Source organism: Echeneis naucrates, chromosome 12 (genome assembly GCF_900963305.1).
Source record: "Echeneis naucrates chromosome 12, fEcheNa1.1, whole genome shotgun sequence".
Lineage (NCBI taxonomy): Eukaryota > Metazoa > Chordata > Actinopteri > Carangiformes > Echeneidae > Echeneis > Echeneis naucrates.
Window position 1 is genome coordinate 7,648,506 of NC_042522.1, and position 22,432 is coordinate 7,670,937.

The 22,432-nt window shown below is 41.4% G+C and overlaps 1 protein-coding gene across 2 annotated transcripts in view; it reads right to left on the reverse strand.

Annotated features, from left to right (window-relative positions):
- lpar1 (lysophosphatidic acid receptor 1) overlaps positions 1-18,708 on the reverse strand; it is a 32,139-nt gene extending 13,431 nt beyond the window's left edge. Inside the window, exons 1-3 of one of the 2 annotated variants that reach the window (XM_029515416.1) lie at positions 18,332-18,708; positions 13,697-13,775; positions 1,931-2,686 (exon numbers count right to left, since the gene is read on the reverse strand). In XM_029515416.1, coding sequence (XP_029371276.1) covers positions 1,931-2,669 — 739 coding nt within the window. In that variant the 5' untranslated portion in view covers positions 2,670-2,686; positions 13,697-13,775; positions 18,332-18,708. Of the gene's footprint in view, positions 1-1,930; positions 2,687-5,079; positions 5,092-13,696; positions 13,776-18,331 lie in introns of those variants that run through there. The other variant, XM_029515417.1, reaches the window with a different exon arrangement.
- Between the last annotated feature and the right edge of the window lie 3,724 nt (positions 18,709-22,432).

Here is a 22,432-nt window from a genome sequence, read left to right on the forward strand (position 1 = left end):
CAAGTTTCCCTCATACATCAATTAGTGACTTGAATGGAATTTGTTTTTCATCTCTCCAGGAAGCTAAACCAATTGGTAAAACATTTCCGAATGTCATATTCCCAATGACAAAACCAGGGACTTACAGGCACAATCTGATGATATGAAGCAGTTGAAATAGAGTGTGTTGAATATGGTTTCATTTCCGCGGGGTCCTGCTGTTTTTGTGATTCGAAAGTTATGTTTCTACTTTTCTCTTAGAAACACTGACTGAACAAGGCAGGAACAGCTGCAACAACACCAAAGGACTTTCAAAATGTTCACTCCACCACATACCACTGCAGAAATCCAGTTGAAGTGAGACAGTACATTGATAATGTAGGTCATACAGCTCTAATCTCTCAAGGTCTGCACTTTTCTGAGAACCTGCTGGGCTGTGAGACAGGTTAAATAAGTCCAAACAAACAAAGCATCTCGGAGCTGAGGAAAACGTATGTTCTTCGATTATACACAAACTGTGGGCCGTAGAACACATTCTGCTGAACACCGCTTTGAATTAAGAGTGGAGTAAAGACAACAGAGGCAACAGGATGAGATAACACAGCATGGAGGAGACAAATCACAGGGAATCCTCTGGTATGTTTTGTCTAGGACAAAGACATCCTGCTTCCAAGCACAAAGAAGTGCTTTTCTCACCGTTCACACTTGCTTGACAGACAATGTTAGTCTGCTACTGTGCTTTAGTGAGTCGATTTAAAAAAGGAAAACAAATACTTTGTCACATGCCACTGAAGAGGCCTGGAGGCTTGCAAAGTGCAAAACATATCTCTACTGAATGCTCAGTCGTAAAGCTGAGGACACACAGCTCAGCTTGAAGTAAAAAAAAAAAAAACAAAAACAAAAACATCTTGTTTCATCAGCAGGGACAATGTCTCATAACTGCATTAATGCATTAACAAACCAAAAAAATTGTACATTAAAGGATTAGTTCTACATTAGTCGAACACCATTAGTTATCCAAATATTAACATTGGCAAGAAGAAGCAACATGATGGGACTCAAAATTCATCAGAAATAATATTTATAAAGTACAGCCATGACCAAGCCAATCACTCAAAGGGTTTACTGTCACCTTCCTCACATTTCCTAAATGCTTTTTACCACCAAATTAGGTCAAGACTGAAACTTCAGCTCTATCTCCACTTTCTGTTTCTTGAAGAAATAAAGCTTTTAAACTATATTGTAACTGACTGGGTTCTATCTAAGTGCTGTGACAGGATCTACCTGTCTTTTCCTTTTCTTTAACGCTCATGTGTCTATTTGGCATCACTAAAGTCACACATAACAGCCTAAATATAAATAATAAATTAATAATAATAATAAATATATCAGAACAAATCACAGTGAATTATTCTAGTTTGTAGAAAACAGGATTGGCTGTCTGACTGTATGTGAGGCTTGCATTCGTGCTAGGCAGATGCAGTGCTTGGACTAAGGGACCCATCAACAGATTCATTGTTCTGTTGCTAGTGATGACTTCAGATATTGTACTAGATGCACAGACAGACGGGTCACGACTTAAAACAACAATCCAGGATGCTTTGCAGAAGGTGAGTAGAAAGTATAGCGTCTTTAAAAAAGGGATAGGATAGGGTAGGGTAGGATGAGCTCACCACGCTTGCATTAATGAATATGTTCCATCCACATCCACTACTTTTAAAAATTTGTTCCAAAAAGAATTCTAAATTTTACTAAACAGCCATCTGCCTTTCCAACATATTTCCTATCATAGAAACCAAACTGATCAATTTATAGATGCAGCATGAATGTATCAGGTAGGAAACTAGTTAATAATAAACAGATGGATGTTTAGTGATGGATGGATGGATGGATGGATGGGTAGATGGATAGATAGAAAGATAGATAGATAGATAGGTGAAACCTTCCTTACCCAACACAATCACCACGGTCTTCAGTAGAGACATCATGGTATCTCGGTTGCGTCGCTGTCCAGAGCTGTGCCGTGACATCCTCATGGTCCTCTGCCGCACATACACAAAGATGTGGGCATAAAGAGTCACCATAACAACAAAAGTCACCAAGTTAAACACTGCCCAGAAGACCAGGTAGGAGTTGCTGTAAAGCGGCGCCATGTTGGAACAAGTGCTAATGCTACAGATGCAGTTCCAGCCCACACTGGGGATGGCTCCCATCACTATGGACATGGTCCAGATTATGACAATCACCACCACCACTCGCCGGTTGCTCATACGGGTGTGAAGTTGCATACGGAACACGGTGATATGGCGTTCGATGGCTATTGCAAGCAAATTGGCCACGGACGCTGTCAGGCTGGTATCAATCAGGCCTTGGCGGAGCAGCCATGTCGAAACAGTCAGACGCCTTGTGTTTGGTCCTGTGTTAAACATCAAGTAGAAGTAGGCTAATCCAGCAAAGAAATCAGCAGCTGCCAGGTTGGCCATCAGGTAGTAGATGGGGAAGTGGAACCTCCTGTTGACGTAGATGGCGATCATCACCAGGAGGTTGGCAAGCATGATGAAGATGCACACAGTGATGCCCAGGCCCATCACCAGCCTGCTGACGGTGTTCCAGTCAGTAGCAAGGTACTTGCCGCTGCGATTGTAGAAGAAGGCGATGGTCTCATTGTAGTAGCACTGTTCCTCATCCATGGTGGCTGTGGTGCTTTCTGGAGGGAAAAACAAATATTTGAGAGGTTCATATGAGGGCCGAGTGCAGATGGTTTATTACTCACATGCACTGATCTGAAGCATTGTTCACCATCTCAAACAACAAGCAGAAATGATCGGTGGATCACGTTCTTGTGCAAGCCAAGTTAACGCAGTTAACAAGATAATAAAAACCAGATAAAAACGAACAATGGAAAAAGAACTGACCAAAAGGACAAGAATGAACTCGTGGTGCAGTCAAAGATCTTGACAGGAGGTGGGAATCTTCAACATAGCTTTGTAAGTGAAAGGTAAAACTAAAAGAGATTGTTAGACCATCACAGGTGATCTGTATGCACTCTCTCTGGAGAAAGGCTTGCTTGATGTGTAATCCCAAGTTAAAATGGCATGGACCACAAGGATGTCTTATGTACAATATTTGCATTATTTGTCAAGGTTCAAGGTTGATTTATTGTCATATACATGCTTGCAGATGAAACAAAATTTGTACTTAAGTCATGCAGCGTATAGTAAATGACAAAAAATTCTACAAAACAATCAGTAATAATTAATCCTACATGAAATTGTTATAATTGGTATTATATGGCAAGTAAAGGGAAGTACCATTTAAATAATAATATCATTGTCTGTAATAATCTGTTTATACTACACAGTATGGCCTCTGTGTTCCTTTTCTCTGACCACATGCTGTTTTTTATCCTTTAGTTAAGAAGGAGCTAATCTCTTTTTCAGGATAATGCATGTATTCCTCATTCATAATGTTCAACACAAATCTGAGACTGCAGAAATGTGGACTTAAGCTGGTTTCTGAAACATGGTGAAAAAAAAAATCCCCTTTGGATTTAGAGTCATTTTGGTCATTTGTGTGTTTCTGTGTTTCTGTGTGTGCGCTTGTGGTGCTGAAATGCAGAAAGCAGCTTTATGAAAGCAACACTTGATGGGAACAAATCCTGTATTGTCCGCAGTACAAATCACATTTCACAGCAACCCCAAACAAAGCTGGTGTGTATGTATTTGCATGTCTGCCTGTATCCGTGATACCTGTGACTGTGTGATACAGGATTTCTTTTCATCTGGCCGAATTTTGCAAGAGTCCCTGTCCAATTTAAAAAAGCACACGTCTGAGCAAAATGAGCCAAAAAAAAAACAAAAAACCAAACAAAAACAAAAAGCAACAAAACAGCCAAAGCAGCAATGTGATTCTTACAAGGAACCAAACACAAATAATAACAGGAAAGAGGAAAATTGTGTGTGTGTGTGTGTGTGTGTGTGTGTAATAAGCTTCAATTCCACACAGATGCTGGCTCTTCTCTCTCATACACCCAGACCGGAAACAGGACCCCAGGGCTGGGTGAGTGTGTGTGCATGTGTGTGTTCCAGATACAAAGAGAGTGAAAGGAGAAAGCAACTGAAGAAACAAGAGGGAACAGGGAAGGAAAGAGAGGGTATTAGAGGTTCTGGGTCAAAGGTCACTGTTTCTGTGGAAACCTCCTCTTCTGATGCCTTTTCTAATATGACTGCTTCAATCCTTTAAACCATCTTTTACCTCTGCAGGGACACACTTAAATTCCCCAGTCCGCCAACACTCAACTGCAAACATGACAACACACAGTAATTCATCTCTTCCTCCTGGACTTATTTGCGATTCACCACCTTCACATCTCAAAAAATCTCATTAAAATGAAGGGATACTCCTTGGAAATGGAACATTTGCTAAAAACTACTGTGTGAAGGCTGAAGATTGCCAAAAGTATTTTTCAAATCCTACACTTCAACTGCGAAGGAGCACTGGCTCTGATCTGTAGTGTTCTGTTTTCACAGCCATAATTTACAAGACATGTTACATAATTCAGAGGGTTAGTTTTGCGGATAGCTGAAACCCATAATTTAGTTCCTTACTGGGCTTTTGTTCCACAGCACTGTACACTAAATTCTATATTTAGCCCATTTCTAATTTTAATCCAAGCCAAAAGCAACTATACTACCCATCAACTATACATCAGGGTGCCTCAGGGTTGTTGGCAAGGCGCCTTGTCTTTATATTGCTGAGCCAAAGCAGGTGTGTATTTGCCCAGTGATAGCATTAAGGAAGTCCTAATCAATTAAATATATGGCTCTCTGGGTTATGTTTATATCTCCAGTATCCTGAGGAGGCCTAATATGGACCTCCATGTGCAGCCGTGTTTGCTTGGAGTGGCGGTAAAATGTTATTTCACTCACTGTAATTGCATTGGTACACTGTATTGGCTTTATTAAATTTTGGTATTGCTAAAACCACAGTGCTTCAGATAAAGCCAGACTTATCTGCTTAATTTCCTCACACTTTTATACTTCCTCTGGTCAGTTGAAACAGGGGCATTTTTGTGTGTTTGAGAATCCATAGCTGACTAACTAAAATGACCATTTACCATATATTTTTAATGGATAATGTTTTTGTTGTTTTTTTATACTTTTTATTTTTATTTTGATGAGCTCTTGACTAGGTGAATTTCCGCTTGGGGATCAATAATGTTATATCTATCTATCTATCTATCTATTAAGCCTCATTCCAAAAGGTTCACAGCTGTTGGGAAAAAGCAATCTAAACTCTATTGGAAGTCATAATGAGATGTAAAGACAGAACTCATACCTCACAAACCTGCAACTTTGGAGCAGCTTCAGATTAAACTTGAAATATACTATATACTGTATATCTGCACGAACCTGCAAAGCATATGATGATGCATAGAAGGCCGTGTTTTCCTGTTCACCTTTTCTTTTTTTCTTTCGGAGGCAATTCAAAGCGTTTTAATGACCTGACCATAAATACCTGGGACTTTCAGATCAGAGACAAAACATTTTTCAAGAACCCCACCAGAGTTCAGTTACCTTGACATAGCACTTTGAAAAAACATGACCTGGATGACTGAGGACATCATCCATCAAGCTTGTTAATGTGAGGTTTAAATATCTACTCACATCCAGAAAAAGCAATAACCCATCCATTAGTATCAGTTGAATGGAGCAGCTGAGTGAGGCAGCCTATACACCAGCTACCACAGCAGATGAAAGCTCATCCATTCTGCTTGTCATCTGAGGCTTAAGACTATTAAACGTCTGGAGAGAACATTCAGTCGTCAGTACTAGAAAGTGGAGGAAGTGTCAGTGGCCTCTCAGTACACATTCCCAACACTTCCATCAGACCCTCGGAGCCTGCGTAGGGAGATCCTGTCATTGTGTGTGCGTTTTCTCCCAAACAGCCAGTGGGTGGGTCTCATAAAAGTGGAAGGGCAAGAAAGAGGGGGATTGAAGATTTCTGTTACTGAGACTGGGCGTGCGTATCTGTGCTGTAGCAGAAAGGTTGAATTACTACGCTGTTGAAGCATTTCAACAGTTAGTGTGTGTTTGAACGAGAGAGGAAAGTTTGGGGGAGTGCGTGTGTGGCCGGCGTCTCAAAACCCTGGGTGCTGAAGAACAGAATGCTTGCTGTGCCTCTCTTCATGCTTGTTATTAAAGTGCGACAAAGTCTGGCTGCGCGGAGCGAGAGAGAGAGAGAGAGAGAGAGAGAGAAGAAAGTGTGTTTTCAGTGCATGCGTGTGTGGAAGTGTCTAACAGCTTATGAAAGGACCACCCTGGAATCCACACAAATGAGGTCATAACTCAAGCATCAGTGGCAGGACAGCATCCGCATATTCAGAAAATATAGCTCATTAACACACACACACACACACGCACTCTCACTCACCTATCATTGTAGAGTCACTGTTGTGCTCATACACACTTTGTCAGTTGTTGGCAAATGAGCTCAATAAGCATGAAGCGACACACCCTGACAGCATGAGATAGTTCTGCAGCCCCTCAGCTGTGGAAATCTGCTGAGATTCAATAACACCAGCTGCTAGAAAACGCAGCAATGGTTAGCACTTCACGTCGAATCACTTCTTATCAAATTCAAATATCAAGCAATCATCAAATGATATGGCACAGATGGGGTGAAATGTTTCTCAAAAGCCTGGGAACTTTTCGAGTTTGATGTGTAGATCTTGATGAAATGACAGGGGAACCAACCGATGGACGAAAACAGCGACTCAAGACTGTCCTCCAGGGACAAATGAGAGACAACATACTTTATGATTATGTTAAAGTCATTAAGCCTTTTAAAGGGGGAAACATTACAGTACTGAGAGTCAAGGGGCGGGGATTATGGGTAAAAAAAAAAAAAACGCCAAAGCAAAACAAAAAAAATAATATCTCATTTAAGCATCAGGATTGGGAGAGCTCATTTGACCTGTAGTCATTCCCTAACTGTAATCATATAGTTGTTACTGTCACCATGATGACAAATGACCCATTCCCCAGAGAGATTTATCCCCAACCACAATGTTTCTCTAAGCTTAACAAAGCACTTATTGTAACACAACAATCTTGCCTTCAACCCACAAGTTGCCTTAGCATAAACAAATGCTAACCATAATAACAGCGGTCCACACCGTCATGACACCGCTCATTTTTATTATTAATAAGAATGAACAAATGCACTTTGTGTTCTTTAACTATGGGTGTAACACAAGTGGCTGTCTACTGTCCATTGGTTTACGAACTGCTGCTTTGGAGCCTCGAGTCCTGGCCGTCAGCCATGTTGACTTTTTTTTTTTTTTTTTTTTAACCAGAAGAAAGAAGGTGGAGCTGAGGAGGAGTGAGGGGTCGGACTGGACCTGCTCTCTACTCTACCCTGATTGTGTAGCAGTCTGTCAATTACAGGCTGGCTGCACCCTAATTTATACCTTGCTTTATGGTCTTCCTTGATTTTCCTTGAAATGAGACCATCATTTAAAACAGCATCATTTTATCATGAAGAAGACTTCAAACAAGAGACTGAAACCATAAAGCCATGAGGAAAACATTTACTAGAGGTAATAAATCAAGTGAAAAGCAGCACCATTTTCATATAGACTTCAATACAGTCTGACTTTGTTTTACAACCATTGGAGTTGTCCAATAATGTTCATTAGACACAATGCAGGTTTTGGGCTTTTGGGCATTGGCTTCACTTTAGAGACCAAGAACCTACTTTCTTCTCTATACACACTTTGTGGTCTAACACCTTACAAAGACAAAGTGATTTAGTCCAGACAACAACAAAGCCAAGTCTCCTTCCTCTCCAAACCGTTCATCATCCACCTTTCTGGTTACTATTAATACAGTCATGAGAGGAATACCGTTTTAAGCACAACAACAGTGAATTTCAGCTTTGGCATGTTATTCTTACAGAGAGAGAGAGTTTAGTCTGTAATAGTGAATACTATTAGTGTATCAGACAGACGTCTGGCCAGCCCCTGATCTGGGGTTCTATACCGATATATTCCACAGGCAATCACTCAGAAAGATGGGTAATTAAAAGATGACTGCGTTTTACCACATCCTACAAAATTTTCCAAACATAATGCTTCCTCTCCTTGTGTATCTGGAAATGATAAGAAGCTGTGTCGGCGTCCACATCATCTCGGTCCTGGACAGAAATATTTCAGTTCACATGTTCATTTTATGATGGATGAATAAGCTGGTGTGCAGTTTTCCATGATGATCCAAGGATTTACTCTTTTTATTGAGATTACAATACATTGTACAAAAAGTACCATATGAAGCTGAGCCAAATATTACTGGTCAGACAGCAAAAATAAAATAAAATAAAATAAAAATCATCATGTCTTGTTATCCAAGAGATGGAGTTCATCAGCATGGCATATATTCTTGGCTTTGGCTTTAAAGAATGATCCATTTTCATCAAGAGTCCCAAAGCTGCTAAGAGTGGTCATGGTTATACTTTATCACACAAAACAGAGATTCCGTTGAACACATCTGGAGCATGATCGTTATTTCTAAAGATGTTTTGAATCAAATGACTGACCCAAACAGCAGAGTTGTGTTGAGCAGCACTGTTTGAACCGCACTTTGAATGAATGAGATATGACGGATAGAGGAAACTTGAAAAAGTCCAAGAAAGTCGCCACACTGAAGGGTTCCTGTCCCTGGACATTGTCCTGCCCGTATCTGACATAAGCCAACATTACACCATAAGTATCATATTACATATAAAAGTATATATCCTTTTTCCCCTCACTTTACAGTGGGACGAAATATTTAACGGATTATTTCCATTTAAATTTTGCATTTGTTTTTGAGGGGTCAGGGCTATCGCCTCATATTGGTTTAGAAGGCAATTTTTTCACATCGTTACTATAGCAGGCAGGGTATACAACGATTTCGACTTTGAAAACGACTCTGATCCACACATTTCCATTTGGCACTGATGTAGGACCGAACATATCTTATGTAAGACAAGTGAAACTGAGAACTTTACTTTCTACTCTCCCCTCCCTTCTCCTATTTTTCATCTTTCTATCCAACCAATACCCTTCTCATCTTTTTCTCCAGTCGCTTCTGATTTCATTCTCTTCCTCCACAGTTTCTTTACATCCAAATCTCCTTGCCAGCCTCTACACAAGGGTGATTTCCAAAATCTTTCTCCATTCCTGCTTTTTCTCCCTCTCATCATTTAAACTAATCTCCCAGCCTCCCAGCCTTTCCTCACTTTTCTATCCAATCCAAATCTACCTCACCCTTTTTTTTGGTCCCCTTTTCCTCTCCCAACTCCTATCCACACTGACCCACCCAGCTCCTACCCCTCACCCTAACTTCATTCCACATGTTCTCTCCCTTTTCCTAGTTTTCTGTCATCTCCCTTTTTCTCAGCATGCCTCCTCCTCTTCTATCCTCCCCATCTCAGCCCACCACCTCCCTCGTCTCTTCCTTGCCAACTCTCCACACAATGTGCCCATTGTTTCCATACACTCCCACTCCAGAAAGCAGAGAAACAGCACTTCTACGTCCCAGAATACACACAAACACTTTCTCTCTCTTGCTCGCATAAGCTCCCATTCTCCAACTTTTGCCTCAACATCATGGGCAAGCGCACATGAACCAAACGGACACATACCCTCACACTCGCGCATACTCCCCAGCAGTTGCTGCGGACTGGCAGAGCTCGGGACAAGGCTTGGATTGAGAAGTGGTGTTGAGTCATGTGTGACTGCAGCCATGACGGGATGATTCACGGCTTGTCAGTGGATGATACCCCTACAAACACTTAAGCACTTTGATTACAGCGCATAAAACCCCGAGCTGACACATGTTCAGCCATTAAATCAGACAGAATTAGGGGTAAGAGGAATCTGAATCATTGTGGAAAAACCAAAAAAACACAGTCACCATTGAGTGACCACAGCCTCACAGTGATTATTAAAAAAAAAAAAAAAAAAGCTAATTTCTAATTGAGGGAAAATACCAACAGGAGAATATTTAAGCTCCAGGGATTCATCACGCCACCAACAGAAGCACTTCTGGAGCAATTACTCTTGGACACATTCTTACAAGATAATGTTTTACTTCCCAGGGATAAGGAGTTATCGTCTCTCTGCTAAATTAGACACAGCTTACAGAGACTTTCAGAGTGGCTTCTGGTTACTCTAAAGTCACTGGAAGCAATGCTGCATTTCAAAATATCAGCCACAATCATAAATAACATTTAAAAACCATTTTAATTTGGCAATCAGTTCCTCTAGGGATCACAGCTTGGGAAAGCTAAGTGACAACCTAAATCCTGCTCATGGAGGAGAGCGTAATATACGCTTTCATTTTGTTAACATCCATCTAATAAGCTTCTTTGCTTTAAGGTCTTTTTGCTGTGATCTCTTGCACATGGTTTGGTGCGGCAGGTTTTCAGGCTAAGCGGCAGCAACCAGAGGAAAATATATGCAAAATTAATCCTTGAAAAAAGCCCTCTGAAATGCAACATAAGTTGTATGACACAGGCCAAGGGAAGTACATAACTTGATGTTTTTACACCATTGTATCTGTGCAGACTAGCGGTGGCACGGAGGAATGTTTTAATGAGTTGTCCGAATTTTATTTGCATCTTGTGCTCTATTTTCACTTGGGTCAACTCGTAAACACACAGTCAGTCAAACCGTTATATATGCTTGTCTCCTATAAAAGGCAGAGATCATTGTGAGCGGTTGTCATCACTTGTCTAAATGGAATTTCAGTCTTTCCATGGTATTGTACAGATGCATCAGCTGCTGGTTGTAGAATAAATGTAGTAAGTTAAGCAGTGAAAGAGCATATGCTCAGGGCCAGGCCAAAGTTTTATCAGCAGCACCCCCCCCCCCCCCCCCCCACCCCTTTCAATAATAAAGTTGGGGGTAGTAGTTGGGGTTGTGCTGCTCTAGTCTTAAGTATTATCTAGCCAGCCCGTGATTTTGAAATTGGATTCTTGTATGATTGCCATTGATATGTCACACACACACACACACACACACACACACACACACACACACACACACAAACCTTTTAAGTGCTCCTAAGGGGCCTCTAGTGGGCATGGGGGATTATCCTGCTTAGACAGTGGCATGGATCTGAGTGTGTCTATCATGTTAAAGGAAGTAACTTGCTGAATCTGACATTTTTATTTACGCGTATGAATTGTGGTCATATTTCAACAGAAACACAGCCCAGCCTCAAAGTGAAGTTAAATCCAAGTAATTGAAAACCATAACATGAACATGAATTGTACCTGCTTGAAATGTGGTTGGTTTTTTTTTAAAGGGGTTTTTGACCAAAAGCCTTCCCAACCACAGAGTGACGCAAGACTACAATTAGGGGAATTTTAAGCTCTTCTGACAGAGAAAGCGCAAAGTGTTAACAATACTAGGGCATTTTAAACCATGTAGCAAAGACTGGATATGGTTAAACAGTCTCTGTCATCTGTGTTATGTTTCCTTGCAGTTTATTGTTGGGTGTGTTCATCCCCTAATGAAATCACACTATTGGAGACAGATTCCACACATTACATCACCTTAGTTCAGATGCAATGTGGAGTTGCGTCAGGGAGGTCTGCAGAGATTTCTGGGCTTGACTCAGAATCCTTTTTATCTCTGAATCCTCTGGACTGTAACGTGTCAAAATCAGTAACTCTGGGCTTTGAATGAAAACAGATTCTTGCTTGTGGTATGACAGATACTATACATTCTGAAAGGTTTGTGTAAAATGTAGAAAAACATTTTACTGCATCGCATTCAGGAAATATTGAAGTTGCAGCAAAAGGAACAACAAAAGTACCACTCGGTTGCATGTGCATCATTGAACAAGACTTAATTCCTTAAATGTGCAAAAAGAAAGTTCAAGGACACAGCTAGTTAGTGTTGTGAAAAACAGCATTGTTTGGAAAGTGGCACATTTTTGGCCCTATTTCAGCACATTGCATTTGAAGGCAAGAGGTTAAGGAGTTTAGCTTGAGGGAAATGAGTGACTGGTGTACTGGTGGCTCTTTACGACAGAAAGGCCAACCAAAGATCTTTCATGGCTAGGCCCCGAAATATTTTGACTGACCCGGTCACCTAACTTCAGTGACTTCAGTCCCACCTGGCTTCACTAGCCTGAGTTCAAACTGAAGACAAAAGGCCAGCGAGCTTCATTCACTCATTCATTCTGGCATTGGTGCTGAAGAAGTTTCGCTTTAAAATGTATTAACTTTACTGTTATGGTCATAATAATCCATTGTACCAGAATGTGAAACAATTTCTAAAAATATATCAACCAAGTGCAAGAAAAGTCAGATTTCGTTTAAGCATTCAGAGCTTTTATTCAGTACTTATCTGGAGCATCTTTCAACAGGAAAAATGCACCTTCAAGCATTAAGAAAGTCCTCTATTGGCTTTGTATGTTTGGCCGGTTTCTCCCATTCTTCCTGGCAAGCCCTGTCAAACCCTGATGAGAGTGAATACTCTGTGAACTGCCCTCCTCTTGCCTCTCCACAAATGTTCTCTGGTGGTCAAGTCCAGGCTTTGGTATGGCCATTCAAGGACTAAACCAAAACCATTCAAGCCTTGTCTTGGCCGTATGTTCAAGTTCTTTTGTTGTGATGAAAGGTGAACATTCGTCCAACTCTGAGGTTGTGTGTGTTTTTTCTTTTTTTTTTTTAAGAGTTTCAAGGGTGCCTTTCTGTTTCTATTTCTCTACTGCCTCCTGCTTAAGGGCATACTTTCCCTTATTTTAAGGGCTCTGGGCAAATCCAGTCTAGCAACTAGTAAAATATGTCTGGCCCTCTTTTAAAATAAAAGTGTTTTTTTTTTTTAATTGAGGTACACTAATAAATGTTCAGTACACAACACTTTGCCGTTTTCTTGCTAGAACAATCCACAACTCTCCATAAATTTCTCCTTTTTAACAAACAGCTGACAGCCCTCTTCTGAGTTCCACTCTGACAGTAGAGCACAAGCTCATATCTGCGAAAATAAATATTCAGAGATAAAAGTCAGCATTCTTATTTGCAAATGAAAATCACACGTCCCTGTCCTAGACCTCAGTGCGCATCCAACATAGAGAGGACTCAGCAGGTATAACTGAATTGGCAACATGTATCTGAAGGAGACACAGGTTAAACTGTACATTATTTTTAAGGTTTAACATCTGACAAACAAAGTGGTGTTACATAATACTACAAAACATACGGTGTGATAATTTGTTCAGGACTTCAGCTGGGTAGCAAAAACTAAAAAAAAAAAAAAAAACTTGCATATTTTGGTTCCTGTTTCTGTGTTTCACACACACACATATATGCATATACGAAATAATTAAAGCTTGAGGAAGACAGAATTGGCAGGGACAGAAGGGAATGGGAAGTGCCCGATGTTGCATCAATGTGAGTCGTGTGCTCCTAAGTCTTCAAATGCCACGGTCACTGCATGTGGCTCAGAGATGTTTCGCTCGCAATGTGACTATCTGCTCATATGAACAGACGCATGACTTGGATGGACAAATGTACATTACATATCTTTACCTTTTTCTCAAGGAGCAACGATTTAGAAGTAAAAATATGTTTGTGATGTCACACAGCAAAGACAATTAAGTACTTTTTTTTTTTCACCCAAAAGAATTGAGCTGTTTAAAAAGCAATAAAAGGGTTTACCTACCAACTTTCCGAGTGGCTTTCCAGTGTGCTTGCTGTGGATGTGTCTGCGGTGCCACAGGATTGGACTGCACTCACAACTCCTGTGAAGATGAAAAGTGCAGCCATTTAAAAAACTGATGATTGTGCACAGTGGACAAGAGTCTGCAGATGAAACTGTGCTCACCCACTTTGCTTAGGCCCCAGAAACAGTAGGCACTTTCGCTCATATTATCCTCTCTTTGAGCTTTATGGGATGTTAAACACACCGCAGGAGTTGTTCCTGCAGGTCAACTACTAACTAGCTTGCCAGCTAAGCAGTTACTCCTCTATGTGACTATCAACCCTCTTGCACACTCTTTAAGGCCGACTGAAAGTAGTCAGCCTCGACAGGGAGCTGTCTACCACCAGTTGTGGCCTCTGACTGGGGATGTAAAGACAAAAAGATAGTAACACAACTACCTGAACTGAAATGACACTGAAATTACAAAACTTAAAATGTGTTATATGTATGTTTCTAGAGTTAATTTACAATATGCAAATACAAAATATCAATGCCCGAGATGAGGAAGTCTGCTGAAACCATCCACTCAGAAAAGACCTAATTCTGAACGGTCTGGACACATAAGGGATTTCTTTCTCCTTCTCATTTTACTCTTGCATATATCTTGTTGGGTATTTCTTTTTTTTCGCATCAGGGGATTTTAGATCATTGTTACCAAAAAAAGACTTCCTCCACAAAAATGGAAACAGCAACAGAACAATATTTAATGGCTCCTACTTTTCATTCTGGTATGACAACATCTACTCCACTCAGGTCACTTTAGGCTTTAGTGATCACATAAGAGGCAGTGTCGGCAGGGGAGGTCTCTGGTTTTTCCAAATGGTTCCAGTGGATTTGTTGCACTCCAGGCACTTTATATGTTATTCAGAAAATAAATGGATTTTTTTTTACAACACTTGCCCTTAGTCCCATCTGTTCAATCCAAAGAGTGCAAGTGCAGACCTTCCAAAACAAATTATTAAAAGCAAGAATAAAGTATCACAGCAGTTGATAGTGCAGTAAAAATAAAAGATCAGACGTTAAAGGGCCATTTTCAGACGGGTAGGCTTCTGACTTTGTTAGTGCGAGTTGACTAGGGTGAATGAAGTGGTAGCTTGCAGGCATGCTGGTGACTGACCACTTGATCAGCAACTGTGAAGCACGAGGGATGCTGAATTGTGGTACATCACATCATTTTAAGGATGTCAATGTGATCAAGGAGTTTACCATGATTTACATTTGAGGTAGTGGTCTGCGCTTTGCAGACTCATACTCATGCAGGAAGTGAGGAACAAGCCCTCAAAGGGAAGTACCCCGAGAAAGCAGAAACCATGTGTACATACATAAATAGACAGCATTGGTGATACTATATTTATTTGCAACTTTTCTCTTATTTTTAATACCGTGAGAAAGCAGAAGGGTTGCTTGAATCGTTTGCTTTTCAAATTGTTATTGAATGGAGTAACTTGCAAGAATTGAGTCTGGTACCTGCATGAATGTGGAGGCAATCTGGCTTTTCAGAATAAGAATGGATGGAATGCAGGTCCCCAGACGAGGGGGAGGAGAAATCGCGCTGTCAGTTATTACAACACAGATGTTGAAAGGACTCTCGCTTGACGGATGTCAGAGCTCACGCAGAGAAAGATAAAACAATCAACTTCACAGGAGATGATGAGTCTCTGCTGTGGGAGTTTTGTTTAGTGTTTAGTTTCAGAGCGAGAGATTAAGAAGCATCAAGTCATCCCCTCTAATTTTCGTGTCAACATCTCAGTGGCTGTGGATTAACTTTTGGATGCAATCTGTCCATCAAGACTTCATAGACTGATAGTCACAGTTGTTTCCCTTGTTACCAAGGAAACCAGAGAGCCACTGACAACTATTCCATCTCTATAACTGGAGTGTATCCATGGTGACGCAGTGTGATTATCCCCTGAAGTCACATCTACATCTATATCTCAAGACATATGAGAGCTTTGAAGACTGCATATCAAGTAATATTTTGTTCATTAAACTTAACAGCTGTACATCCTTTGTTCCATTAAACCAATCTCCTGCTTTGTATGTGACAACCATTTCAGAAAACAGCACATTTGTATTCTCTAAATGTGTGCTCTATCCCTCACCCTTCTGTCATAACTATGAAGGCATCATGTGAGATTGTACTTTCTTTCCAGCTTTCAAATGTGTAGCTACTGATAAACGAGGCATTTTGAACAAATTGGTAACAACAACAACAACAAAAATTATATCCCACTAAAAATCGCAAAGGCTCCATAACAGGTCAGGACACCAATTGAGCTGCAGCCTCATTTCTGAGAAGTTTCCAAATCAAGAGTCACAATATTTTTTCATGTCTGGCGGGCAAAGGTTAAACATCATATTTTCAGCCCAAGGACTTATCAGGACCTCTTTCAGGCTATTCAGTCAAAAAGTTCCCAAATGCACCGGGAAAACCAATATTCCAAATATTTAGTCAACAAAACTGTAAGGAAACTTGAAAGCAGCTTGAGAGCAACTGAGCTGGTCTATCTACATAAGTGTAAATGCTCCTCACACTCCCACTATACCATCAAAGACCTCCTGAGGTTTGTGGCTGCGGGTGGCAGGTAAACAGTGTTCTTGCTCTCTCTTGTGAATACACAAATAAACACACATACACACACACATAAAAGCCCTGATTAATTAAGTGACATCAAAAGGGAAAAGTTAGAATGCCAGAAGCATATGGCCTTTTACAGTAGACCTTCTAACGACAGATGAGAAAGAATTGAAGAGCATCCTGGGGATAATGCTAATTTCATGTTGCTCCAGCCATTTGTTTTTGCTTATCTGTTGTTGGTCTGTGTAAAAAGGGAATTAACTCTAAAGGCAGAAACAGAGGAAACACCATGTAAGGACCAAAATGGACAAAAAACATTTTTATTTTCAAGTTTGAATTCTGATTGATAACTAACGAGATTTTATCATTCATTATTCGCTCTGTCATTCCCAATTCTAAGAAGTGAGGGTGCAGAGTGACTGATCGGAACATATATGATCTAAATTTGAATTCTGTGTGAAAACTTTGTTGGAAAGGGAAACAAAATCATCAGCGATCATTCTAACACACCTTGACTGAAATGTCTCCACAGGGATTAAAAATTCTCCTCTGCAAACACAAAGAGTTTGGTAAATAGCTCGTGAGGTTTTCTAATTTGGGCCAAAATGTCAGACAGCTTGGTTGAGCATCACTTGTTGAACAGCAGGGGGAAAAAAAAAGGCTTTCAAAATGCAGTTAATACCCCAAAGGAGCCATCGGCGCTTTTGTGGTTGCTTTCTGAGCTGCAAAGACTTTTTTATTATCCACAATGCGGAGCTTTAATTTCATCCCCACCACACCATGAACTTTTCCGTACAGGCTAAATGCATCATCACTTTATCTTTGCTCATGGCCAGAGTGTCCCTGATAAAAGAATGACAGGAAAATTAACATTAGATGCTGAAATACTGTTAAAGAGTTGGATTATTTTTTTTACTCCATAAACTACAGAGACGCATCGGATCACTTCTCTGTGTTTCTGTCACACAAAGCAAATAATCATGCAATCCCATCCTGTCTGCTCACATCCCCGTCACTTGAGAGTTATTCATTGGCTCCATAAAGAAGAGTTATGGTATCATGATCTATCTGGATCAGAATCACATGGAATCATCTGGTCCTGTGATAGTGGAGCCAAAGCTCCACTCTGCTCAAGCACCTTTTTACTGTATCGTGTAGTTGAGGGAGATAAGCTCATGGAACTGCTGCTGAATTTCACAGCCTGAGTGCACAGCCAGTGTGTGTGTGTGTGTGTGTGTGTTGACTCCTGTCTGGTAGCAGACAGCATCAGGGCATACTGGAGCTCACACTTTGGGAAGGTGCCAGCACCAATAGCAATGTTTGAGGACTGTCAGTGTGCTGCTGGGCTGCTCATCCTGTTTTAATAAGGACTAAAACTGACAGCACACGTGTTTCCTCTTGGAAAACTGATGCTGGGTAACTTTGTGTGTGTGTGTGTGTGTGTGTGTGTGTGTTGGCGGGGGAGGGGGGGGGGGGGGGGGCATATCTGGCAAAATGCTATGAAAAAAAAAAAATCCTAACGAAATTTTCTAACACATTCACTGTGACTGCAGATCAGCGAGGAAAATCAAAACAGATGTCAAAATTTGACTCCCAGACTCAAAATCCTGCTTGTGTTTATTTCTGCTTACTCCCTTCCACAAATATTGTTCCAGTCTCGTGTGCGTGTGTGTGTGTGTGTGTGTGTGCTCAAGCTCTGGCGCAACACGTCCTTCGTGTCCACGTCTCGTCCGTGTCCTGAAGTCTCTGCGAGCGCAAGATCGAGCGCCTCTGGTCCAAATAACGGAGCGCTCGGCGGCTTCAGGCATCTGCTAATGCCATCAAAGCCTTTATCTGAACACTGATGCTTTCCCCGCCGCGTCTACGTGGCAGGTACACTTTGATTATATAAAGATGCCCACATGCTGCTTGCAGGCGTGCGTAAGAGGACGCACGATAAATAAAACTTTTGACTTGGCTCAAATTGCGATTAGTGGGGAATCAGTGAATGCGGGCTGGAAAAGAAATGAAATACTCACAGTCTCCTTTTTCCTGCGGGTACAGCGGGTAGGTGGTTAAGCTTACTCCCTGACTGGTTCCTGGGTGTCCGACTCAAGTTTGATCCGCTGTGCCTGAAATTCCTCCGACGGACAACTCCTACAGACTCTTGCGTCAAAGTCGCAGCGGTGCGAGAGCAGACTCCGAATCCGAAAAAGAGCCAGGTAACCCTTTCATTTTACTGTCCCTGCAGACGTCTCTTCCGATCGTTTCCCACCACCGTGTGTGTGTGTTTTCTGTTTTTTTTTTTTTTTTTTTTGTTTTTGTTTTTTTTAAAGTTCTGTTATTTGCTTCCTTCTGCCCTGATGCTCTTGCTGCGTCTCCGTGCCTCTCTGCGCTGGCGCGGCTGCTCCACCAATCCTCCCTATCTCTCTCTCTCTCTCTCACTCACTCACTCACTCACTCACTAACCGACAGACTGCCACACACACTCCTCAGGACAGGACCTTTGTCTGTCCATGGCGTCACACAGCAACAGTGATACACGACAGTTTTGCTAAAAGCGCATCTTATTTTGTAAATGTTAAATATGAATGAATATCAAGGCAAAGAAAGTTAATTGGGCTTCATTCACACTGTGTGACAAAAGAGACCAAAGACAGAGGACAGGTGAATCCTCTTTTTCGTGTTACCCCAACTAACATTTATTATCCTCCTGTAAAAACAAACAAACTAACTAACTAAACTATATAATTGTAGATGTAAATGTCCGGGTCCCAAAGTTTCTTGTAGAGTTGAGGTTGAGAGTTGTGCTTTTTTCCCCTCAGTGCCTAATTGGAAACACATTTTTTTTTCAGTAACTTGTTAAGAGAGAGACAGGAAGGGAGAGAGGGGTGGAGTGAAGCAGAGAGAAAAAAGAGCACTTGAGACTGACACTAAGGGACTCAAAGCCATATTGTATTCCTTTCCAATTAACCTTCCATATAATTTATTAGAAATATTTCCTCCTGTCTGCCAGTGGTAATGTCCAAGTGAAGTTCAAAACCGCTGCTGAAGAAGTTCTAAGGTCATGAGAGAAGTATTTGGTGGGGACAGAGATGTCTGCCAACTTTGCACCATCTGTGAACACTTAGTGAGGTGTTTTGTAGTAAACCAACCAGCGCGACTGCGGAATGAAATGAGGTGTTAAAGCCCCGATACCTTGAGAACAATGTGGCATTTTCCCATTTTTGCTGGTGAAATGAAACCCATCATTCCCATTTTACTCTATTTAGGACCAGCGAGATGATGTTGCATCACTATGCTCAAGTTATCACCAGTTTTTCAAGGTTCACAAGGAGTTTGTCTTTCAAAACCTGAAAATGGCTCAATCGAGCAGATGGACGACGGGATAAGTGAGCTCAGGTCTCTGAAGCTCTCCACTGACTGTTGCCATGTTGCCAGTGAGTAGCTGCAGCAAACTCCTGGCCAAGCCAGAATAGGTCAAAGAGGGCAGGTGCATGTGGAGCAGAGACTTTTGGCACAAACTGATTTGTGGCAAACGTTCACCCACCTGTCACTCAAAAAAGCAACATCATCACCTGAACCCTACAAACCAGTGAGATGCAATTGAGCCACATGACCAGTGGAGGCAGAATTAGTCCAACTGATTTATAATCCATTTTTGTTTTCTCAGCTGCATTCTCAACATCAACAACTGTCCCACATGGAAAAAAAAAAAAAATCACGATCTTGAGCTAAGTTTATATTATGCCTTCATATTAAAATTAATATCCACCCAGGCGCCTGCGTCTGCCAAGAAATAATCATCATCCTTTCTAATGCTCCTACAAATAAGTATACTGACCATGTGCCAGGAAGCAGATTGCTGACTGCATCTTGCTGGTAAAAAATATGAGTACCAGTTACTGCATATCCAGAGTTTGCATACTGAAATGGCTCCAGCAGAGTTTCCAAAAGTCAGGCGCTCCAAGACTCCTGAGTAGCGTGGAAGGCTGGCGTAATTGTAGAAGTGTTGTGTTTTAAAATGAAAAAGACAGCGGTGTGGACGAAGCCTTACCCTCACCAGTGTTTTGTTGTCTAAAGCCAAACCACAAACAGGAGCAAGGAAGCAAACCCATGTTCTAGTGTCCCCATCCTGCACTTAGTTCACCCTCCATCCACATCAAAAACCTTACTGGTGCAGTGGAAAACTGTCACCAGAATATAACTGCAAATCAAAATATAAAGATAATCTCTCATCAGAGGGGGTTGACCGAAGCCTTGGAAATTTATTGCTCAGTTTGCACGTGTCTCCTGGAGAAGGCACAGCAAGAGTTAAGGCACGATGGTTACCTCGCTTGAACTGGTTGACCATCTTAAAAGACATAAATGTCATGTAGGATTACGAAAATCTAAAAATCTCTCTCATCTCTGTAACTACTCCACCACAAGCTTCAGCGTAACCTCTGTATCGAGTTTCTCTGCCACCCACATTGATTTGCATCAGCTCCCACTCAGCCCTGTGGCTCTTCTTTTACTCTGCAAAGCTGAAAGGATAACAAAATTATTTGGGGAAAAAGATGCTTGGATGGGGGAAAGAAAAGGAAAACACAACATGACCTTTCATGATTTTAATCAGGATGGAGATCCAGAATAGAAAGCGGTGTTGCACTGAATGAGCCTGGCACACTTAGGGATGGGAGAAGTATGAGAGGAACCACACAGAACCCAACGATGGGGAAATCTGTTTGCTTTGAGTGATTTGTCAAAATACTTGCATAACCACTGTGCTACATTTGTGCTCTTGTTGTGATAGACGGTCTTCTATTTCACACAAATCTAACAGACCAAATTTAAACTGTGGTGTCCCACAATGGAAAGCAAACATCTGCCAGTCGGCCAAAGGAGAATCCCACCGACTGTAACAAGGGGGAGACTCAAGCTGATTCAGGCAGATGTAAGCCTGTTTGTATATATTGCTTATTCGTGAGCATCAACTAGACCATTTCTTTTTCAATCAGATGGTCATGGCAATGTATGAGGAATGGCAGCCGACTGGTAGATGAGCAAGAAGATTCTTCTTGTTGATTCCACCGATTCAAATATCTATGCAAGAAAAATAAAAGCTCCAAAAGTTGTGCCGGCTGTGTCCTGAGAAGTTTCTCTCATTTTTGTCTAAGCATGGAGCAAAACTTGGATGGCAAATTTTGTTTTTTTCTTCTCCTTAGCGGTCACCTGAATTATGCTCCCATGAAGTGTTTTGTGTTTTTAGTTCTGCTCTTAAAGTCACTTTAAAAAACATTCTGATCGCTATTTTCGCTGTAAAGCAGCCACAGACTTGTGCTCCATCTGCTAACATTTACTGAAGTGTTTGTAGTAAACGAACCAAGATAATGGTGGGAATGGAAGAGAGGAGAAGAAATTAACTAACTACCTATTTCCTAAATACAGCGAGTCACAGGAAGCCTGGAGATCATCTCAGTCGTCTTTCAGTTAACATATCAAATGAATCTAGATGCCAGGTCCGGGCCAGGAACATAGTGAATGCAAAGTACGTGTTGCAGTCTTGGTTTTGGCGCACATGCATCTGGGGACAGTGGCCTTTCAATTAACATTCCCTGTTAAAAACTAATTCAAAAATCAATGTATAACAGATAAATCTAACATTTAACCAGCCAGGCAACTGTAGGTAGAGAGCTCAAACTGGAAGTAGCAATGAAACAGCAGAGTCAGTGTTAACATACAAATGTTGCCCCGCAGCAGGTCGCACAAGTGTGCCAAGAGGAAGAAAGATTGGAGTGTGTTGTCACTGTAAGTCTTGAAAGGGGAATTCAAGTAGCAATCCCAGCAGTCTGCAGTGTATGGGTTTTGGTAAGTCCTGGATTGACTGCCATGTAAATGTATTGCAGGTAAGATGCCTCAAAGACTGATCCGAAGAATAGCGGTGATTTTCTGACTTTTCCTCCGACGCCATCATCAGGTCGGGTGCTTTTACATGTGCAAAAAAAGAGGTGGCATAGTGGATCGCGCTGTGTGTGGGTTCGGTTCCCGGGCCTGGGTCCTTTCTATGCAGAGTTTGCATGTTCTCCCCGTGCCTGCGTGGGTTTCCTCCCACCATCCAAAGACATAATATTTGGGTTAGCTGGTGACTCTAAATTGTA